Source organism: Pectinophora gossypiella, chromosome 27, assembly GCF_024362695.1.
Source record: "Pectinophora gossypiella chromosome 27, ilPecGoss1.1, whole genome shotgun sequence".
Taxonomy (NCBI): domain Eukaryota; kingdom Metazoa; phylum Arthropoda; class Insecta; order Lepidoptera; family Gelechiidae; genus Pectinophora; species Pectinophora gossypiella.
Window position 1 is genome coordinate 6,395,110 of NC_065430.1, and position 22,218 is coordinate 6,417,327.

At 41.7% G+C, this 22,218-nt stretch overlaps 2 protein-coding genes and 1 long non-coding RNA gene across 4 annotated transcripts in view; 1 reads left to right on the forward strand and 2 right to left on the reverse strand.

Annotated features, from left to right (window-relative positions):
- The window catches only part of LOC126378823 (coiled-coil domain-containing protein 186), an 86,832-nt gene that overhangs the window by 17,483 nt on the left and 47,131 nt on the right, over positions 1–22,218 (reverse strand). The gene's annotated exons all lie outside the window — the stretch shown is intronic.
- LOC126378806 (protein mahjong) overlaps positions 1–22,218 on the reverse strand; it is a 40,106-nt gene that overhangs the window by 6,812 nt on the left and 11,076 nt on the right. For both annotated transcript variants that reach the window (XM_050027206.1, XM_050027204.1), the window contains exons 12-29: positions 21,915–22,051; positions 18,713–18,797; positions 18,228–18,388; positions 17,347–17,477; positions 15,951–16,042; positions 14,968–15,090; positions 12,800–12,953; positions 11,501–11,646; positions 9,734–9,928; positions 8,688–8,809; positions 7,005–7,211; positions 6,077–6,287; positions 5,540–5,659; positions 5,140–5,231; positions 4,092–4,288; positions 2,100–2,197; positions 1,359–1,436; positions 570–690 (exon numbers count right to left, since the gene is read on the reverse strand). In XM_050027206.1, the coding sequence (XP_049883163.1) occupies positions 570–690; positions 1,359–1,436; positions 2,100–2,197; positions 4,092–4,288; positions 5,140–5,231; positions 5,540–5,659; positions 6,077–6,287; positions 7,005–7,211; positions 8,688–8,809; positions 9,734–9,928; positions 11,501–11,646; positions 12,800–12,953; positions 14,968–15,090; positions 15,951–16,042; positions 17,347–17,477; positions 18,228–18,388; positions 18,713–18,797; positions 21,915–22,051 (2,470 nt within the window). The remainder of the gene's footprint in view (positions 1–569; positions 691–1,358; positions 1,437–2,099; positions 2,198–4,091; positions 4,289–5,139; positions 5,232–5,539; positions 5,660–6,076; positions 6,288–7,004; positions 7,212–8,687; positions 8,810–9,733; positions 9,929–11,500; positions 11,647–12,799; positions 12,954–14,967; positions 15,091–15,950; positions 16,043–17,346; positions 17,478–18,227; positions 18,389–18,712; positions 18,798–21,914; positions 22,052–22,218) is intronic.
- LOC126379054 (uncharacterized) overlaps positions 4,798–22,218 on the forward strand; it is a 47,688-nt gene continuing 30,267 nt past the window's right edge. The window contains exon 1 of the long non-coding RNA XR_007568233.1: positions 4,798–4,877. This is a non-coding gene — a long non-coding RNA (uncharacterized LOC126379054). The remainder of the gene's footprint in view (positions 4,878–22,218) is intronic.

The window sequence follows — 22,218 nt, forward strand, 5'->3', positions numbered from 1 at the left end:
AGCAGCAAGCAGGAATATATATAGTCTATTAATAACACTTCACAAACAAATCAAGAATTAGAGGGCACGGCTAGAGCTATACAATATATTTATGTTGTTCCTATGAAGGTCGGGGATGCAATGAGTCAGTGTAAAATGAAAGGAAATACGGAATGGAATGACAATTCCGTAAATTAAAATGATCGACGGTCAGAACGAAAGGCCAGTATGTGCAGAGTTTTGTGGGGTCTTATTATATTTAATGCTTTGTTAAATTCTACTAGTAAGGCGCTATGACCCGCACTTCAATATATCATCTGACTGTAAATATTTATCAGGAGGATCACGAAAGTAAAATAACTATTTAAAGTTGCTGAAATTATATTATTCACTTTAAAGGACTAACAATTACAATTCTGAACAAACATTAGATACACCGAAAATATTTAACACGGTAACTAGCCCGGTGACGGAACGGGAGGGAGAGACTGGCTAGCCGCGGGGCAACGCAGGCGCTGCTACCAAAAATGCTGACATAACAAAAATGTATTAAATGTGTCGCTACAGTTTGTACTCTGCTACAAACTCACCTATGCTGGAGTAGTCGTAGGGGTCGAGCGTCTTGAAGCTGGTGTCGAACTGACTGCGCTCCTCCGAGTCCTGGTCTGAGCACACCGCGTACAACACCGAGCACGTCGGGTTGAAGATCACCTGATGCAACAAACATAACACATGTAAAGACACAAACACGTTCTGTGTAAGATATAGAATAAGGAATAATACTACGTATAGATCGGCAACTCTCCGCCACCCCTTCACAAAAACATACTAATACATACATACACGGAGGAGCTCGGTGGCGCAGCGATAAACGCGCTCGGGCTGCGATTGTTGAAGTTAAGCAACTTTCGCAAAGGCCGGTCATAGGATGGGTGACCACAAAAAAAAAGTTTTCATCTCGAGCTCCTTCGTGCTTCGGAAGGCACGTTAAACCGTTGGTCCCGGCTGCATTAGCAGTCGTTAATAACCATCAATCCGCACTGGGCCCGCGTGATGGTTTAAGGGCCGATCTCCCTATCCATCCAAAGGGAAGGCCCGTGCCCCAGCAGTGGGGACGTTAATGGGCTGGTGATGATGAAATAAAGACAGATCTAAAAGTTTTCTTACTTCTATTTAACTTATTTATGAATTTTAATCAAGAAAAACGTTTTGGTTCATTAAGTCACAGGTTGGTTTTTCATACAAATCCCATAGTAATTTCGTCTTTTGACGTTTAGTAATACTTCATACCCCCCTTTTAGTAACTTTTTAATACAGTTTTATACTTTACTAAGCTTTATTTAATTTAATAATCAACACGCAGTCTACTATTCACTCACCTCAGATTTGTCTAACGTTGGTACTGTCCTCAGTAGATGGAAGGTCCGCAAGTCCCACACCTCCGTATTCGATATTACCTGTAATGTAAAATATATACACGGTGTTAGTGACATCGTAACGAATACTGAGGGAGATGATTCAGACCATGATTCTGAGTTGATATTAAGTGGAGATGGTGGTGGTGAGTATCGTTCACTACCCAAAAACATGGAAACTGCACGTAAGATGAATTGATAACTCATTGGTCCAAGTCAGGCATCGGGGTTCGAACCGGAGCTCCCCGATTGAGAAACCGGTGAACCACATGACCACGGTGACTACTGGGGCCACGGTGACTACTGGGGCCACGGTGACTACTGGGGCCACGGTGACTACTGGAGCTACTGTGACTACTGGGGCCACGGTGAATACTGGAGCTACTGTGACTACTGGGGCCACGGTGACTACTGGGATCACGGTGACTACTGGGACTACGGTGACTACTGGGGCCTAGGTGACTACTAGGGCCTAGGTGACTACTGGGGCCACAGTGACTACTGGGGCCACGGTGACTACTGGGGCCTAGGTGACTACTAGGGCCTAGGTGACTACTGGGGCCACGGTGACTACTGGGGCCACGGTGACTACTGGGGCCACGGTGACTACTGGGACCACGGTGACTACTGGGGCCACGGTGACTACTGGGGCCACGGTGACTACTGGGGTACTGGGTTTTTATGTAAGATTATGCCTGTGCTTACTTCTAATCCATTTGGATGGAACACCCCGCTGTGTGTTTGGTTCAGTTTGTCGAACTTGTGGATCTCCTTCCCTGTGTTCACGTCCCATAAGACTCCATCTGTAGACAATAATAAAGTATAATTAAAGGTTGATTAGGCTATTTTACAAATAAAGTCAAATAAGATAATTTTTACGAAAAGTCAAAACGAAAATAGTAAGTAAGTAAGTAAGTAAGTAAAATCTTTATTTCCTCTACAAATTATAAAACACATGGATACATAATTACATACAAAAATACAATATTTGTAGAGGCTGGAGCCTAAACTAGGATACCCTGTGTTTTAGGACTCCAGGCCTCCACCCCCAAAAAGTCATGGTCAAGAAAAAATAACAAAATATAAAAAAAATAAGAAAAATTAAGTTAAGTTTTTTTTTTTTTTTAAATTGTTAGACTAAATCATAAAATATTTCTTAAAAAGAAAATATCAAATTTATAAATGCTTGTATGTGTATGTGTGTGTGTGCGAGCGTGTGTGCGTGTGAGTGTATGTGTGTGTGCGTGTGTGTGTGTGTGTGTGCGTGTATGCGTGCGTGTGTGCGTCTCACTTCTATTTAATTATGTCTAAAAGATTCTCTGTTTCGTCATAATTAAAATTCTGTAACCATTCAGCTACTGATTTTTTACATTGGTAAATGTTTAATGGGTAAATATTATTATCTTTGTTACATTTATTATAAAGGTAAGATCCTAGAAAGTCATAGAATCTTTTTGAAAAAGCTGTTTTAAATAATCTTGTAGGACAGACCAGGTCATGTCTTCTCATATTTTGAGTGAGGGTAGGATCATAGGTTATTTGCGAGTGTCTTTTGAGGATAGTATTTGCGATGAATAATTGACGAACTGTTAAAACTTTACATTCTTCATAGAGTTTAGACGTTGGGTACAAGAAGGGTCGAAAGGTTGAAACCTTTAATATCGCACGTTGAGCTACTTCTAGCTTTTTTAGAGTTGTTTTGTGTAAAATACCCGAAGCATGGATCATTGATTTAATTATTTATTACTTTCTTTTATATTTTTATTATACAATTATTGTTACCTCCTCCGGTTGTTTGAAGGAAGGCCTGTCCAGCAGTGTGACGTATATAGTCCGTTTATGTTTATGTATTGTTATAAAACAGTTTATTGTATACAGAAACAAAGCCAACAAGTTGTAATCAACTTAATTGTTGATGCTGTTCTTGGCGTACAGTCGACTAAAGCAACGACTAAAGACGAGCAACGCAAGTTTATTTTTATTCCGGGTATTAACAATGTCAGATCTCTACTTGGGTCAACTACGGCACAAAGTAAAACCCAGAGGAGAGAGTTCTTTTAAGCCTGCATTGAATGATGCGCGCCATCTGTTGCATATGGGCGGAATTAGCTGGTGGATTTAAAAAAAAAGGAAAACATGAAACAGTAGGAGTAGGGCCGTGTGTTGGGAGGTTTTCTGGCCACGTCTTTCCCTCAGCGTTACAGATTCCGATGTGGTAGTAATTTTACAGCTAGTTACATAATGGCCCCGATTCCTGGAGACACCGCCTAATTTTATTTTAAGTTATATCCGTCATTTTCATATCCGTCGAAAAGGAAAGGGACGGATGATTCACAGCTCTTAATTTTAGGAAGAATGAGTAAATGAATGTGTCGGGTTATTGACTGATGTAAAATTTTTAGACGGTTGGTTTAGATTTGTGCTTAAAATTGACGTGTGTTCCATAAATTTTATGCTTGTCGATTACCCGTCCCTTTCCTTTTCGGCGGATAAGAAAATGACAGATATAACTTAAAATAAAATTAGATGGTATTTACAGGAATTAGCACCACTATGTAATTTAATTTTTGACGTTCAAAAAGCGCTAACTTTGTAAGCCAATTTTGAAGAATAAATATTTTTGAATTTTTGAATTTTGGTCAACTAGTTGGGTCCGCCTCAGCACAATAAGGTAAAACCCAAGCTGATGCGACTTACCAGACAGGACCAGTTCGTCTGTGGGGTTGAAGGTGGCCCTGTTCTTGGCGTACTGGTTGCTGATGGAGGGGCTGAGCGTCATCAGCTCGCGGCCGGTGCGCGTGTCGAAGATGGTCGCCGTCTCGCCCTTGGTGCCGATGATGCGCTCCTCGGACATCTTGCTGAACTCCACGTACTCCTCGTTGTCTAGTTGGAAACTGGGGAGGACATACATACATACATACATAAACTCACGCCCGTAATCCCTAATGGGGTGGGCAGAGCCACAAGTGATCAAAGACAACTTGCAGCCACTGTTGATACGATGTCGTAAGCTGGATAATGATGAACCTTAAGGGATCAGCCTATCGCCCATAAGATTAGTCCATCATATTAGAGGACACAATAACACGGAGGACATGGAGGACATAATAACAGAATATATGAATAGCCTGTATCAGCGATGGGGTAAGCACGGGTACACAGTGGCCCCGATTCCTGCAGACACCTCCTAATTTTATTTTAAGTTATATCCGTCATTTTCTTATCCGCCGAAAAGGAAAGGGACGAATGATTGTCAACAAGTTAATTTTGAAATGAATGAATAACCCGGGCGAATAAAATAGGCATCTCGCTGTTATCCAATTCATTTGACGTGCTGTCTACTTAATTCTGTCGGGTTATTGGCCGATGTAAAAATTTTAGACGGATGTTTTAGATGTCTGCGTAAAATTGACGTGTATTCCATAAATGTTATGCCTGTCGATTACCCGTCCCTTTCTTTTTCAACGGATAAGAAAATGACAGGTATAACTTAAAATTAAATTAGATGGCGTCTGCAGGAATTAGCACCATTATGGCTGGAAAGAAAAGATTACGTTGGCGCCAAAGGGCAATGGGGTATGTGAGGTATTTTGAAGGTATATTTTTATATGTTTAGATGAAACGAAAAAAAAAACTAATTTCAATGTTCCACTTGATATCAACTCAGAATCATGGTGTGAATCACCCCTCAAAGTTTTCGTTACGATGTCACTAACACCCTGTATACGCGTATGTGTGTACTTACAGCTGTTCAAATTCTTTCATGTTCCACAACGCAGAGAGCGGTCGCCACGTCGTCGTTGCTGACGCCAGCAGTAACAGACCGTCTCTACTCGCCTGCAATACATCATAATTATTAATACTTGAATACAGATTAAAATATCATCATCATCAGCCGTACGACGCCCACTGCTGGGCATAGGCCTCCCCCAAGGATCTCCACGACGATCATATCACGAGATTAAAATATATAATATATATTTGTTTGTTTGTATACTCTTTCTGGTTTTCCCTTCGCGGGTTGGAAGGTCAGACAGGCAGTCGCGTCTGTAAAGAACCGGACCTGTCAAATCTTTAGGTTAGGTAAGCGGACCCTGTGAGAAACGGAATAATGCTAGGGGGATGGATGGGTAGCTATATCTGACCTGCATATGGTATATGTACGACTCGTGCACTTGGTATGTGTTCTCCTCGACGCCGCTGAACAGGTTGAATATCCTGATGTCGCCGGCCGACGTCGCCGCCAGCAGCTGCTGTTGCGTTGGCTGCAAAACAACATACATTTTATTATATAATTTTTGTATTTAGCTGTGTGTGCGTTCTAGCGGAAGTCGGCGCAGCGAGTTCCGAGCGCACGCGTTTTTGTGTGTGTGTCTGTGACTGTATGTGTCTGCACGTGTCCGTGTCTGTATGTGTCTGCACGTGTCCGTGTCTGTATGCACGTGGCCATATCTGTGTGTGTCTGCACGTGTCTGTGTCTGTGTGTGTCTGCACGTGTCCATGTCTGCACGTGTCCGTGTCTGTATGTGTCTGCACGTGTCCGTGTCTGTGTGTGTCTGCACGTATCTGTGTCTGTGTGTGTATGCACGTGTCCGTGTCTGTATGCACGTGTCCATATCTGTGTGTGTCTGCACGTGTTTGTGTGTGCGTGCGTACGTGTGTGTGCGTGTATATATACTGACGTGGAACATGGTGTGCGTGAAGTAGGCGTCGTCGTCCTGCAGACGCAGCGTGCGCACGGGCGCGAAGTGCGCATGCGCCATGCGGCAGTCGGCGCGGCGCGTGCCCTGCGCGGCGCCCAGCTCGCGGCGCGCCACGCGCGCGCACACGTTGCCCGCGTCGCCCGCGCCGAACACGGACGCCGCGCCGCGCGGGTCCGGGCACTTGTGCGGCCTGCAATTCAACAATATCTTTATTCAGTAGGTAACATAGTTACACAATCAAGTCAATTTTTACATAACGAACGTCTCATCCGCCTAAAACTACTGCAGCTTCTCACAACCTGTATAGCCGGGGAAAAGAAGCTGCAAAAAAAACCTCGGCACAGAGCCCTAGACGTTCTTTAAAAAAAACCATAAAATATTGTTATACAATTGAGTAATTTAGCTACCTAATATTAGTTCTCAAGACAGTTAATCCCACACATTCATATCTTCTAAATAAACACTAACCTTATAATAAACTTTTTACAAACTTTCTGTTTAACTGTAACTGTCTTAAAACAGTTGAAACTTACTTTTATATGCGCAAATGTCAAATTGCAATATTGCTTACTTAGATGAATTGTTTCGATGTGACCATTTTACAATACAATACAAATACACTTTATTGCACCAAAATAAAAAGAAATAATTTCAAAAAGACTCGCATACTCAACTAACATGTACGTGGCAAATGGCGGCCTTATCGCTCAAAGCGATTTCTTCCAGACAACCATAAGGTGAGGAAAAAATTAAAAAAAAAAAATAAAGATTTCGGGTACAAACTATAAGTACAACTTACCAATTACCACCTTACAAAATGAATGCCACCGAAAATGCCGTCCGGGTGGCAAAATACTGAGCTGAAAAAATGTGAATGCTATCGAAACGACAAGAATGGTACACTCACTCGAACAAGTTGAACTGTGGGCAAGTGACAACGGGGTTCTTGCAGAGCGCGTGCTGGTTGTATAGATACTCTGTGATGATGGTGTGAAGCGTGACGCGGTGTTGGGGCGGCGTCGGCTCCCCGGACACCACCGACAGCTGCTTCTGTAACGACCGCTTGTGCTCCGCGGACGGGACCACCGAGTTCACCGCTTGGCTTTGCACTTTTCTGGGGATTAAAAAATAATAATTTCCAAATTCAAATTCAAAAATATCTTTATTCAGTAGATAACGTAGTTACACTTTGAATGAAAAAAAAAGAAAAAATGTTTTTTTTAATCAATTCTTTTTCACACTTTGAATTTTTAAATAACGAACGTCTCCGCCTAAAAAGCGCTAAAACTACTGCAGCTTCTCACAACCTGTATAGCCGGGGCTTTTTGGCGGGAAACGGGAACGGGACAGTTGCTTTCTTCATTGAATAGTCTAAATAATTAATACGAAGTGGTGTTTTGTGGTTAATGATCGCATTAAGTTAGTCGGAAGACATTCGCGAGTGTTATTATATCGGAGTATTCAATAAACAAAGTGTATCTGCCTATTTTCGCTTCGTGCCAAGAAGCCGCTTCATAACTCGAAAGTTTATGCGGACTTTTGAGGTAATTCGTTTGGGGTTCGGAGTAGGAGTCTACTTCGAGGGTGGGGGCTTAGGTTTCATCATCATCACCTTTCATCATTTCATCAATCATCAAGAAAAAAAATACGTAAGACATGGCTGTATGGGCATAGTTCCCTTTGCCTTACCATTCGGGGAAAACCAAAACAAAAAAAAACTGTATAGCCGGGGGAAAGAAGCTGATACATAACATAGCCTACACAGGGTTTTAGTGACACCGTAACGAACACTGAGGGAGATGAATCCGCTCATGACTCTGAGTTAATATAAAGTGGAATTTTCCGTCACAAAATTCATGGTTTTTTTAAATTATCTTCAATTCTATACTTTTACGATGGAAAATTCCACTTGATGTAAGTACGTACAAGTAGCCATACAAGTACGTATGGGTGTTAGTGACACCGTAACAAATACTGAGGGGGGTTATTCAGACCATGACTCAGAGTTGATATCAAGTGGAATTCATGAAAATTTTAGTGTTCCATATTTTTGCGACGGAAAATTCCACTTGATACCAACTCAGAATCATGGTCTGAATCATCCCTCAGAGTTTTCGTTACGATGTCTCTAACACCCTGTATTATTGAGCTGTTGATTACCTAGAAAATATATTTTAAAAAATAAAGTAAAAATTCCACTTGACATCAACTCAGAATCATGGTCTGAATCATCCCTCAGAGTTTTCGTTACGATGTCTCTAACACCCTGTATTATTGAGCTGTTGATTACCTGGAAAATATATTTTAAAAAATAAAGTAAAAATTCCACTTGATACCAACTCAGAATCATGGTCTGAATCATCCCTCAGAGTTTTCGTTACGATGTCTCTAACACCCTGTATTATTGAGCTGTTGATTACCTGGAAAATATATTTTAAAAAATAAAGTAAAAATTCCACTTGACATCAACTCAGAATCATGGTCTGAATCATCCCTTAGAGTTTTCGTTACGGTACGGTACTAATACACGGTGTTAGTGACATCAAGCTGTTGTAAACCTGGAAAAGAAATTTAAAAAAAGTAACCTCACCTAATCTTGATAACTGGAGGTACGGGGCTGTCGTCGACACTCATGCTGGAGTTGAGGTGGTTGTCGACACTGTCGCGGTGCACGGAGCCCGTGCTGCTCGTGCGGGATACCGACAGCCGCGGCTGTGGGGCACCAACTTAATGTCATTAAAGTACTTACATAGATAGATATGTTGCGTCGCCTCCACGAATTTTATATATTTATTTAGCGCAAACTTTTCACTCTATCGAATATGTCATTCTTTTAGAAAAATAAAAAGTCTGACAGTCCTTCAGTTCGTTCCTTTGGAGAAAAACGTATTTTTACTTAGACGGACCTATTATCCCATACATAGACAGATAAAATACTTTATTGAGCACAATGGACACAAAATACAGAGATAAGGACAACATATACAGAAAAGCACAGCAGGCGGCCTTATTGCTCATGCAGCAATTTATATTTTTTTTTTATTTTTTTTTTTTTCATATAACATCATCATCAGCCCATTAACGTCCCCACTGCTGGGGCACGGGCCTTCCTTATGGATGGATAGGGAGATCGGGCCTTAAACCATCACGCGGGCCCAGTGCGGATTGATGGTTATTAACGACTGCTAATGCAGCCGGGACCAACGGCTTAACGTGCCTTCCGAAGCACGGAGGAGCTCGAGATGAAAACTTTTTTTTTTGTGGTCACCCATCCTATGACCGGCCTTTGCGAAAGTTGCTTAACTTCAACAATCGCAGACCGAGCGCGTTTACCGCTGCGCCACCGAGCTCCTATAACATAACATATTGCAATATTTATTTCACAAGTATATTTTACAATTTACATTTTTATAAACGTAATTTACACGTACTTGTGAGTAACTTGCAGCTTGTGAACGTGTAGACGTAAGTTTTGTAAGTTTTGATAAACACGGCACAGGTCCAAAATTCATCGATCTACTTAGATACGTAGATCCAATCCAATTGGGGGTAGTGCGTTTTGGGCGGCGTTATAGCTAAACGGCATATCAATAATAAACAATTTGTATTTGATTGTATACTAGATGAGCAACTCACCCGTATGGGCGTGGAGGGCGTGTAGACGGGCGGCGGCGGCGGCGCGGGCTGCGGCGGCGCGGGCGGCGGAAGGTTGGCCTCGCGCTGCAGCGCCGCCGCCGCCTCCAGCAGCCCGCGGGCCGACAGGTGCGCCTGCACCAGCTGCAGCAGCTGCCGCTCGTTGTAGTTGATGCGGGTCTGCGCCACCACGTTCGCCTGGGGACGACAACAGAACGGGCTTTCCGTGACTCTTTGTAGACCATGGCATTATCTCTCTATTAAACAGAAGGACAATAGGCTAGTTTCCAACTAGTCAAAAGAGTTACTTTTTACTAAACGTCAAAAAAAAGAAAGAAAGAAACATTTATTATTTAGGACACCACAGACACGGATTACATATATATACATTATAATGACATCACATCAGAAGTCAACGCACACACGAAATATTTTCTATATAGAAACATGGAAAACGAACACAGAAACTTATACCTAAATACCAAAACAAGAAATTACTATTGAATTTGTATGAGAAAGCACACTGTGATGAAATGTCAGAGTTATTACGTTTTTCTTGATTAAAATTCATAAATAAGTTAAATAGAAAAATTAAAATGTTTTGCTTTAGTTATAGATTTGTCTTTATTTACCAATCTGAATTTCATAATTTATCTTGAATCTAGTACACGACCATTGACAGTTGTATCCATAGTATAAGAAACCAGCCGTGTTGTAGCTGGAAACCAGCGTTTTGTTCGTAAGAGCAAAAACTTGCGCTGAGCTATGACCGATTTGCGCTGCTGCAGCACACGTACATATAGTTGACGACAGGTCGACATGGCAATCGGGGCATGAGGTGAGCCGCGGAGGCGGGGTCGCCCCGCACACCCGCACAGTCCCCGCGGCGTCTAAGTCTTAGTGTCGCACGAGTCCGTATCGACCGCGTTTATCGATTATAATCTCGCTCACATAATTTATTACTATTGTGTTTTAAAAATGGCTACGGTTGCATCATCGTCGCGTGTTCAAGCAAAAAAACCAATAATTCACTCTCAAGATGATGATGAAATGGAAGATTTTATTTTATTATAAAAGTCGGAGATACCAGTGACGAAGATTCTTTAAGTTTTTGTAGCGATACGTTAGATGATTCAGATGAATAAATATTAACTTAAATGAAAACGTGGTATTATTTTATTCACATTTTGTTACATACATAATAAAAATATATCGATATTGAAAACGTCACGTCACTAGAGAATTGCCATGTCGACCTGTCGTCTACTATACCTGGCGTGTTTAATACAGAGCTTCGTCTCTGTTGATTGGTTGTCTGTATGTAAACTTTTTCTTTTTGTATGCATGTGTGTCTGTAGACCAAATAAATGTTTTTATCTATCTATCTAATCCTCCTGGCGTGTCTCCTTCGAACCTAAACTGTACGGTAACGAGCATTAATGTGTATACACTATGGTACCATGTCACATTAAGATGATCCGTGCTTCAGTAGGCACTTTAAGCCGTTGGTCCCGGTTATTACTTACTGATGTAAGTTAGTTGTCGTTACATGAGTCATGTCAGGGGCCTATGGCGGCTGAGTAATAACCCTGACACCAGGGTTGATGGGGTTGGTAATCCACCTCACAATCCACACGATAGAAGAAGAAGATGTCACATTAACTTTTTTGACAAATTGAACTGTAAGTCTCACTAAATGTCAAATATGTTAGTGCGACAGAGTCCTAAAGTGGGTACATTATATTGCTCATGACTGTACAATATTCTCACCCGGTGTATATTGGCGAGCGAGGTCTCGAACTCGGCGCCCATGTGCTTGCTCTTGCCAGAGACCCGCTCGAGCAGCTCCAGCGCGTACTTCTGGAACATCACGTGCTCCTGACGCTTCTCCTGCAGGATCGGGTCGCGCATCAACACTGGAAATAGCATTTTACTTTGTATTTATCGCATAACCCGTACGAATGAAATGGACAACTATCGTCAAGAGTCTTCAGGTACTGGAGAGGTATCATCGCGTCCAAGCCGTGTCTGGCGACGGCGACTCCTAAATGTCTATCCCAGGTCGTTGTTATGATAGGCTCTAAAGTGGCTAGCAAAACCGAACTTCGATTTGAAGGTTCGGCCACATGGCGCACAGAATAACTGGCCATCAGAATTAAACGTATAGTTTGTAGGAGGGCTTCTGTCGAGTCTTCCGTATTTGGCGTTTTACGTCAAAACCTTCTAAACGCTTCTTTTCGTACAGGTCCACGTTTAGGTATGTACATACATACATAAACAGCCTATATACATCCCACTGCTGGGCACAGGTCTCCCCTCAATCAACCGGAGGGGGTATGGAGCATAATCCACTACGCTGCTCCAATGCGGATGGTGGAGATGTTTTTACGGCTAATAGCCGGGACCAACGGCTTAACGTGCCCTCCGAAGCACGAAATCATCTTACTTTATTGGACAATCAGGTGATTCAAGTCAGTCATACAAAGTGATTTCGACAATGTCCCCATTGGGAATCGAACCCGGACCTCCAGATCGTGAGCCTAACGCTCTAACCACTAGACCATGGAGGCTGTGTTGGTATATACATACCCTGGTAGATTCTTCCCGTGACATTTCCCCATACTATTTAAGTAAACAAACATATTATTTTGGTTATATTTTTACACTATAACCACAATGCATATTCTTCCACATTTTATAGCCATTTACCACGTATTTTAGCTGGACAGTATGGAGAACTGTCAACATTTAGGAACACTCAACAGTGCTGCCGCCTACATTTGAGCTTCAACAAGTTAACCTTTGATAATTCATCATCACTAATTTAAGAGCCACGCTCTTGTCGGTGTAGCATTCTCCGTGCTACTTTTTAGGGAAAAATGGGGCAGTGGTTTCCCTCTTGCCTTCCGACCCGCAGTACTTTGACGCGAGTGGGATGGCGCCCAGAGTAGCCTATTTCAAAGCCGTACTAATAACTACTAATAATTACTTTGAATATATGATTTAGTACATCTTCAGGATAGGTAAGTGGACCCTGTGACCTGTGAAGATGGGGAAGTGGTGGAGTACCTTGTATCTGCGAGGTGGTGAAGAGCGGCAGCTTGGATATGATCTGGCGCACGGTGGGGCAGCGCGCCAGCCCCGCCAGCGCGCGGCACGCCAGCCCGCGCAGCCGGTCCGCGTCCGTGATGGGGGACTTCACCATCATCAGCGACAGCAGCACCTGGCGAGGGGGGGGAGTTATTCTTCTATCGTGTGCGTTGTGAGGTGGTTATCGATAATGCCGGTCAATTATTATTATTTTATCGATTTTATTCTATGACATTGTTTTTCTGTATTGTTTTGTAATGAATGACTTTTTGATTTGGAAATGTGTTGTATTCGTTAATTTATTTTAGTTTAATAATTTAATGGTGCTAATTCCTGTAAATACCATCTAATTTTATTTTAAGTTATATCTGTCATTTTCTTATCCGCCGAAAAGGAAAGGGACGGGTAATCGACAAGCATAAAATTTATGGAACACACGTCAATTTTAAGCACAAATCTAAACCAACCGTCTAAAAATTGTACACCCGTCAATAACCCGACATAGTTAAGTAGACAGCACGACAAACGGATTGCATACCAGCGACGTACCTTTTGATTCGCCCGGGTTATTCATTCATTTACTCATTCTTCCTAAAATTAAGAGCTGTGAATCATCCGTCCCTTTCCTTTTCGACGGATATGAAAATGACGGATATAACTTAAAATAAAATTAGGCGGTGTCTGCAGGAATCGGGGCCAATATCTTCTTGTAATTATTATTCGCATGTTATAATTTTCATAACTAAAAATGTTGACCTAATGCTAAATGCTGACCATCTGCAAACTGTACCTACCATTTTTAAGGCGAATAAATGAATTATGGACCACCAACCTCATCAACAGTACAATACAAAAACGCATTATTGCACATGTAAACACAACAAATGCGAATACACGATGTTTTAACGCGTCCCATTTACCAACAAACGTAAAATCACACCCTCATTACAGGATGTTAGTGCAATCGTAACGAAAAGTTTGAGAGATGATTCAGACCATGACATCAGTGTCAGTGTCATTGTTGATATCGAGTGAAATTTTCCATCGCAAAATATAGAATTGAAAATAATTTAAAAATAAAATCATGAATTTTGCGACGTAATATTCCACTTGCTATTAACACAGTATCATGGTCTGAATCAAACCCCATAGAATCCGTAACGATGACACTAACACCTTGAACATCTTTTTCAACACACCCTAACGGCATCCGTGGTCCAGTGGTTGAGCGTTGAGCTCACGATCAGGAGGCCCACATTCCAATCCCGGCGGGGACTTATCACAAAAATCACTTTGTGACCCATAGTTTGGTTAGGACATTACAGGCTGATCACCTGATTGTTCGAAAGTAAGATGGTCCACAGAAGGCACGTTGGTCCCGGTTACTACTTCCTGATGTAAGTAAGTACGATACATGAGTCATGTCAGGGGCCTTTGGCGGCTCAATAGTAACCCTGACACCAGGGTTGATGAGGTTGGTACTCCGCCCCACAACCCACACGATAGAAGAAGATCTAATTTGATCTAATTTACGTTGTCGTTGCCGGGCCGTGTCGTGGCTTGGTGATCCGATCGGAAATCGAACTCCAGCTATCCCGGACGAACCCCCAAAATAGTATGAAAGGAACTTCGTCGTCTTCAATTAAAACACTCTTATTTAATTCGTCTTTTATTTTGTTCGCACCCACGCTACGCACCTTCACAATTCGCCATCTTATCATATATATATATCTAAAAAAAGTAATACAACTTCCGCTTCCTATTCCCGTCTCTCTCTCTCTCATACTTTCTCGCTGCAAACGTTCCTTTTCATGCGTCATACCTTTCCATTCCCACATGTATATAATACTCCACCAACCCGCATTGGAGCAGCGTGGTGGAGTTTGCTCCATACCCCCTCCGGTTGATTGAGGGAGGGCCTGTGCCCAGCAGTGGGACGTATAAAGGCCGTTTATTTATTTATTTGTACACAATAAAACAAACACAAGAAACATACAAAGAAAACAGATAGTACAGGCAAGCTTATCTCTAAACAAAGAGATTTCTTCCAGCTGACCTACGTGACAAGACGTAGACATACGTACGTCATACATACGTCATTGCTCGATTTATGTACAAAGTAAAAACAAAAATTGTGTCTATCTCACCATAATCCCATTGTTGGTGCGCACACTCTCCCAGACCTTCTGAATGACGTCCTCGTATGATTTGAGCGCGGTCTTCTTCTTACTCGACCCCGTCAACGAGAACCTACTCGTCGACGTTCCCGTCTAAAACAAATAGCATTTGGTTTCACATCCGAAAAGGTTGTTATAATAATCAATACATAAGGACATCTTCAGTATAATAAGTTCGAATCCCGGTGGGAACAATTCCGGCCAAGTAGTTAATGCCATCTGCGGCAAATCTACAATAAGTAAAGTCAAAAAAAAACAGGATAGTTTTTATCGCGGAAATTATCCATTAACCAAAGTCCTAGTACGTATGTAATCATCATCATCAATTTAAGAGCCACGCTCTTGTCTGTCAGTACTCTGCCTGACGCAAGTGGGATGGCGCCCAGAGTAGTCTATTACAAAGCCCTACTAGGACTCCTGTCCTCCAACTCTGAATAGTACTGACAGTTACTACTGTCCTCTGTCGGTTCCATGTTACAGTCCCTGTGACTTGCCCCTTCCGTCCTGCATTGCCGTACCGATGGCTCCCATCTCCGCCTCTGCAACCGTTGGAGGTCTTCACCCGTATCCCTAGGCAAAGGTTCTACGTTATTCCCCGTAGGTCTGGTCTGGTCTGGTACGTATGTAATCATCATCATCAATTTAAGAGCCACGCTCTTGTCGGTGTAGCATTTTCCATTCCAGTCTATCAAAGGCCAATTCCTTGACTTCCCTATAAGACACGACGTTAACCTTTCCTTTAATCTGTTCCATGTAAGCTCTTCTTGGTCTTTCCCTTCCTCTCTTTCCTTCTAGCTTTCCTTCTATGATGTTTTTTTATAAATGCGTCGTGTCTTATTAGGTGTCCAATCATCTTGCCTCTTCTGTCCTCAGTATTTGTCTCTTTTCCCATACGCACGCGCACGCGGGGTACGTATGTAATATAAATAAATATTAGTGTAGTAAGAACTCACCCTGTGCACGGGAGCACACACACAGTTCACCAACACGTTGAGGGCCGCCTTCTGCACCTCTGGCTCTGGCACTATCTCTCCGTCAGCCGCACCTGGACACAGAACATAATATAACGTACCATCACTTCTTCTTCTTCTTATCGTGTGGGTTGTGAGGTGGAATACCAGCCTCATAAACCCTGGTGTCAGGGTTATGATTGAGCCGCCAAAGACCCCTGACATGGCTCACTTAACGATTACTCACTTACATCGGTAAATAGTAACCGGGACCAACGGCTTAATGTGCCTTCCGTGGATCATCTTACTTTCGGACAATCAGGTGATCAGCCTGTAATGTCCTAACCAAACTGATTGTCCGAAGTAAGACGATCCGTGCTTCGAAAGGCACGTTAAGCCGTTGGTCCCAGTTACTATTTGCCGATGCAAGTACGTAGTCGTTACATGAGTCATGTCAGGGGCCTTTGGGAGCTCAATAGTAACCTTGACACCAGGGTTGATGGGGTTAGTAATCCACCTCAGAACTCACAAGATAGAAGAACAGCCATTATTATACTGGCCAGTAAAACTAAGCGCTACACTTTGAAAATTATAATAACTTTTAATACACAAGATGAAGTTTCTAAATAAAATCGACTGTAAATGCTACTAATGTAAGTTAAATATTTTATTTTATTTGGGTAGCTTACAGCCTTTTTTACAAAATGAATACTTGTAAATACAAACAAATGCCAATGAAAAGCTACCATAAGTGAACATAAAACATTTTAAAATGTCCATACAGACTCAGACACAGCCAGAAATCGTTACAAAGAAAGCTGATAAAATTATATATAAAACGTTTCTTATATTAAATCTCACTTCTGTAGTTTAGAATAAAAATGTATACTGTTGATGAAGTTGGTAATCTACCTCACAACCCATACGATAGAAGAATAATATATTGTTTATGAATCTCTCTCGTTATCTGTTTATCTGTGGCTTTTATTTTACACATCTGTTTATTTGTCGTATCTATTATATATACTTTAACCCCTTGGCATACTATCTACCTTTGACTAATACTTTCATATTTTTCGTAATCCCTTAATTCATATATTTTCTTCATAATTATATTTGCTTATTTTCTTATTTATTGTAAGTAAATCCCGACACTTTTTGTTGGCACGATAGTTCAAAGTATTTATAAGCGTAACTTAGGTACTGGCAGAATATCAGTGTTGCTAAGAGTGGTATTTCTACTATCCTTCGCAACAACATGCTGAGTCAGTCCCATTTCCATGGCAGTGTATTTTTGATTTGTATACTTATCTTTATCTTCTCTACTATTGTACTGCACTGTTTTGGGAATAAAGTTATTCTATTCTATTCTATAATTAGCCCAAAACCCAGCACATACCAAGCACAATATTGACGCCGGTGGTGAGATCTGCGTCGCGCATGTCGATCTTCTCAGTGAGCAACAGCTGCACGCGCGGCGCCACGCAGCACACCGACACCACGTCCAGCGCCGACCGCACCGTCTCTGATCTGCAATAACATGTAGGACGCCATAGTTACAATTACAATACAATAACGTCAAAAATCGTCAAAAAAAAAGGAGTTCGGTGGCGCAACGGTACACGCGCTCGGTCTGCGATTGTTGAAGTTAAGCAACTTTCGCAAAGGCCGGTCATAGGATGGGTGACCACAAAAAAAGTTTTCATCTCGAGCTCCTCCGTGCTTCGGAAGGCACGTTAAGCCGTTGGTCCCGGCTGCATTAGCAGTCGTTAATAACAATCAATCCGCACTGGGCCCGTGTGATGGTTTAGGGTTCTCCCTATCCATCCATAGGGAAGGCCCGTGCCCCAGCAGTGGGGACGTTAGTGTTAGTGACATCGTAACGAAAACTTTGAGGGATGATTCAGATTATGATTCTGAGTTGATATCATGTGGAATTTTCCGTCGCCAAAGTATGGAACTGAAAATAATAAAAAAAAACAAAAATATTCATGAATTTTCCGACAGGAAATTCCACTTGATATCAATTCAGAATCAAGGTCTGAACCATCCCCCTCAGTATTCGTTACGATGTCACTAACACCCGTACCTACTTGTACGGCTTACCTGTATGTACTTGTACGGGGTGTAAGTGACATCGTAACGAATACTGAGGGGGATGATTCAGCTCATTATTCTGAGTTGACAGGTACGTATGGGTGTTAATGATAACCAGCTGCCCCTAATCCAACTAGCTCCACTAGCTCGCCTCTACTCCACCCAGCTCCACTAACAACCCACCTGCCGTTGAAGTTCCACTCGTACGCGTACCCCACCACTTGGAGCAGCAGCGCTACTCCACCCAGCTCCACCAGCTCGTCGACCGGCGCCCAGCGGGACCACGACACGCTCTGGAGGAGCTCTATCTGCTCTTGGATCTCTTCTGGAGACGATTTTGATGCCTAGAATAAAAATAATAATAAAGTTGCCTGGAAGGAATTGCTACATTTTCTTATACCATGTCGCTGTCCTGTTGTTGCTGTCAGGTTCCAGGTTACAGTCCCTGTGACTTGCCGCTTCCGTCCTGCATTGCAGTACCGACGGCTCCCAACTCCGCCTTTGCAGTTCAGAGTAGATCGTACTGAACCTTCAACCTTTTTGGCCTTTTATCTCTTCTATCGTATAGGTTGTGAGGTAGATTACCAACCTCAACAAACCTGGTGGTCAGGGTTATTATTGAGCCGCCAAAAGCCCCTGGCCTTTTATAATCAATATAAATGTTATACCTTATAAGGCGGTGGTTCGGGAATACTGTCGCCCTGTTGCCTCGCCACTTGCGCGGCGCGTAATCTCAAATGGGCTTCCAAATACCTGAGAAATAACAGACATTAATTTAACATACAAACGTAATACAGACTCCCACTCATCCAATAAGCACTGGACGTATAAAACAATGGTAAGAATCAGAAATCGTCTTTACTTATAACTGTGATGTTCCTTAAGGTGATGTGTTTCAGTCAGCTAGGTAACGCTGCGTCAGTAGATGGCGTTACTTCTGCAGTTTTCGTATTTTTTTCCATTTATTCGTTTAGTGTTGAGTTCTGACCCAGTGAAATGTTAGGTGGCGAAATCTTACATACATTATCTTTAAGTTAAGCTACAATTTTGAAGTATTTACTGAAGATATCATATTGAAACATTGCATCAAAAGTTGGTGTCATTTCAATTTGTGTACAAACACGAAGCTGTCACACACACATGCGAACTAGGTTAGCTATTAAAAGAGATGCATAATTTGAAGTCTACTTCTAACTTCTAAATGGCGCATTTGGTAAAGCAGTAGCCGCCATTCTTAAGGTTCACGGTTCAAACCCAACTGCATGTTTTAATTGTTTTTACTTTTTGTATTTTTTTTTACAATTGAATTTGGCGAACCCGTCTATTTGTTACGGAATTTTCAAAAAGTATCACTTTTACCAATAATATTATAATTAAGTATACAATAATTTACTTTGCACTAAAGTACCTTCCGTAAATTCCGTATTTTTTATTTTGTAAAATTCTAACAGGCATTAATCGCATCAGTAAACATGCGGCTATCTAAAAAACTACTGAACGGATTTTCATACGGTTTTCACCAATGAGTAGAGTGATTCATGGGCGTGCTTTAGGGTTTATAATTTATACAAGTATTTTTTTTTTGTATAAAATGGTTCAAAAATGATGATGAATGTCAAACATAATTATTGTTGCAAATATAGCCGACTTGGAGCTTTCGGCGAAAACGCTGCCTGAGCCCATTGAGATATAACAAAACAACGTTCCTTTTTTGTAGGTATACCGAAAAGTCCACAATATGTCATAATAATTATATTGTGTATAAAGAATTGTGTATATGTATTGTATGATTTTACAAATAACGATCACAGTACAGTAATAATAAGGTAGATTTTTCCTAAATTGCGTAGGTTCAAACTTTGTCGCATCGCGTTTGAAAGATGTAATAGCGCTTCAGGACGTCCCGCAAGCACGGCGCTGATGTCGCAGTATTCGCATATAATTATTATGACTTGTCATTTAGTTCCAATAAAATCCGCGGGACTTCATACGTATGTCAGTGACAGCTGGTGATAGCATGCGGGACACTTAGCACCTAATCGAATTCTATGTTGTTTTCGCGCCCAGTCCAGACGACTCACAGCGCATTTCTGGACATATATTTACGCGTGGTGTTTATTGTTAGGTTAGTTAGTTCAGGTTAGGACGTCTTTTTATAACGAGGACGTTAAAAAAAGACGAGGCTGGGACGTATTGAAGTAGTATTTCCATATATACGCGGCCTGAAATGGGCTGTTTCGGGGACCTGAACTGGTTGCTGTCGAACTTATTATCACGTTTTCTTGATTAAAATTCATAAATAAGTCAAATAGAAAAAAGAAAAAAGATTTTATTTAGTTTTAGATCTGTCATGATGTCTGTGATGTTTGTTTATTATACATAAGAATTTCAAAATTTATCTTATTTTTTTTCCCAAAGGGCAAGGCAAAGGCAAACTATGCCCATACAGCCATGTCTTGTGTTTTTTTTTCTTGATGATGATTAATGAAATGATGAAACCTAAGCCCCCACCCTCGGAGCAGACTCCTACTCCGAACCCCAAACGAAGTAAGCGGCTTGTTGGCGCAAAGCGAAAATAGATAGGTACACTTTGTTTATTGAATATTCCGATTTAATAATACTATCGGGAATGTTTTCCGACTAATGTGATCATTAACCACAAAACACCACTTCGTATTGATTATTTAGATTATTCAATGAAGAAAGCAACCTTCCCGTTCCCGGTCCCACCAAAAAGTCCGCGGCAAAGAGAATACAAATAAATCTGTATGTTGGATGGAAAAACAATTAATTATAAATGACTACTATTTAGGCCGGCAAATGCAACAACTTCTTTTTTGATTTGGTTTTCCCCGAAGGGTAAGGCAAAGGGAACTATGCCCATACAGCCATTTCATTTTATGTATTGATTTTTTATTATAATATATGTCCTCTTTTAAAACACGGTATTTACCCATTATTTAAAAATGTTTAAATAATATACGTTATTACAAAAATATTTTTCCAATATTCCTTTTCTCAGATTGTAGTATTTTTAGATTTTTATTTATATTTATTCTCTTCATACAAAATCTCTTTATAAATTGTCACTGACATTCTATTACACTTGTCAAGTAGTCAAAGCCTTTAGAAAAAAAAAACTATCACGCACACAAACTAACATTGACACCTCTACACGCTCAGCAAATACACTGTAATCTGCACCACTACAAATGTAGAATTGATCAAAATTGAGGGTCTGAAATATGGTACTTCTCGTATTCGGACCCTAAATTTTTGTTAGTTTGCGAAAATAATACACCAAAATATTACTATTTATCGGTTTTATAACAATATTCCTCTATCCGTTTTCCTGTAGCACTGCATCAACTTTTGTATGGAAAACGAATCACCTTAAGCGCAAGGTTGCGTATTAACACAATACATTCTTCATAACTAGTTGCCAACAAAGGAGGTAAATTCTTCCTTTGCAACTGGTTGCGATGGCGGCCAAAGGGAAATAATTACAGTGCAAGAATATATTATATTTGTGTATATGGACAGCCTCCGTGGTCTAGTGGTTAGAGCGTCAGGCTCACGATCTGGAGGTCCGGGTTCGATTCCCGATGGGGACATAGTCGAAATCACTTTGTGAGACTGTCCTTTGTTTGGTAAGGACTTTTCAGGCTTGAATCACCTGATTGTCCGAAAAAGTAAGATGGTTCCGTGCTTCGGAGGGCACGTTAAGCCGTTGGTCCCGGCTATTAGCCGTAAAAACACCTCTACCAACCCGCATTGCAGCAGCGTGGTGGAGTATGCTCCATACCCCCTCCCGTTGATTGAGGGGAGGCCTGTGCCCAGCAGTGGGACGTATATAGGCAGTTTATGTACCTCCTGAGCGCGACACAGACATGCCTGACGATCTGCCGCGCGGCGCAGGTCTCGTCCTCGGACACGCGCGACTCCTCCTCGTCTGACCCCAGGATGGGCAGCGTCGATATCACGTTGTACAGCTTCCGCAACCCGTCCTGTCACACGTACAACATAACATAACATGACGCCTGCATGCAAAGGTGTAATCTAGCGACTCCGTGGCCCAGTGGTTGAGCATTGTGCAGAGGTCCCGGGTTCGAATCCCGGTGGGGAAATATCACAAAAATCACTTTGTGATCCCTATTTTGGTTAGGACATCACA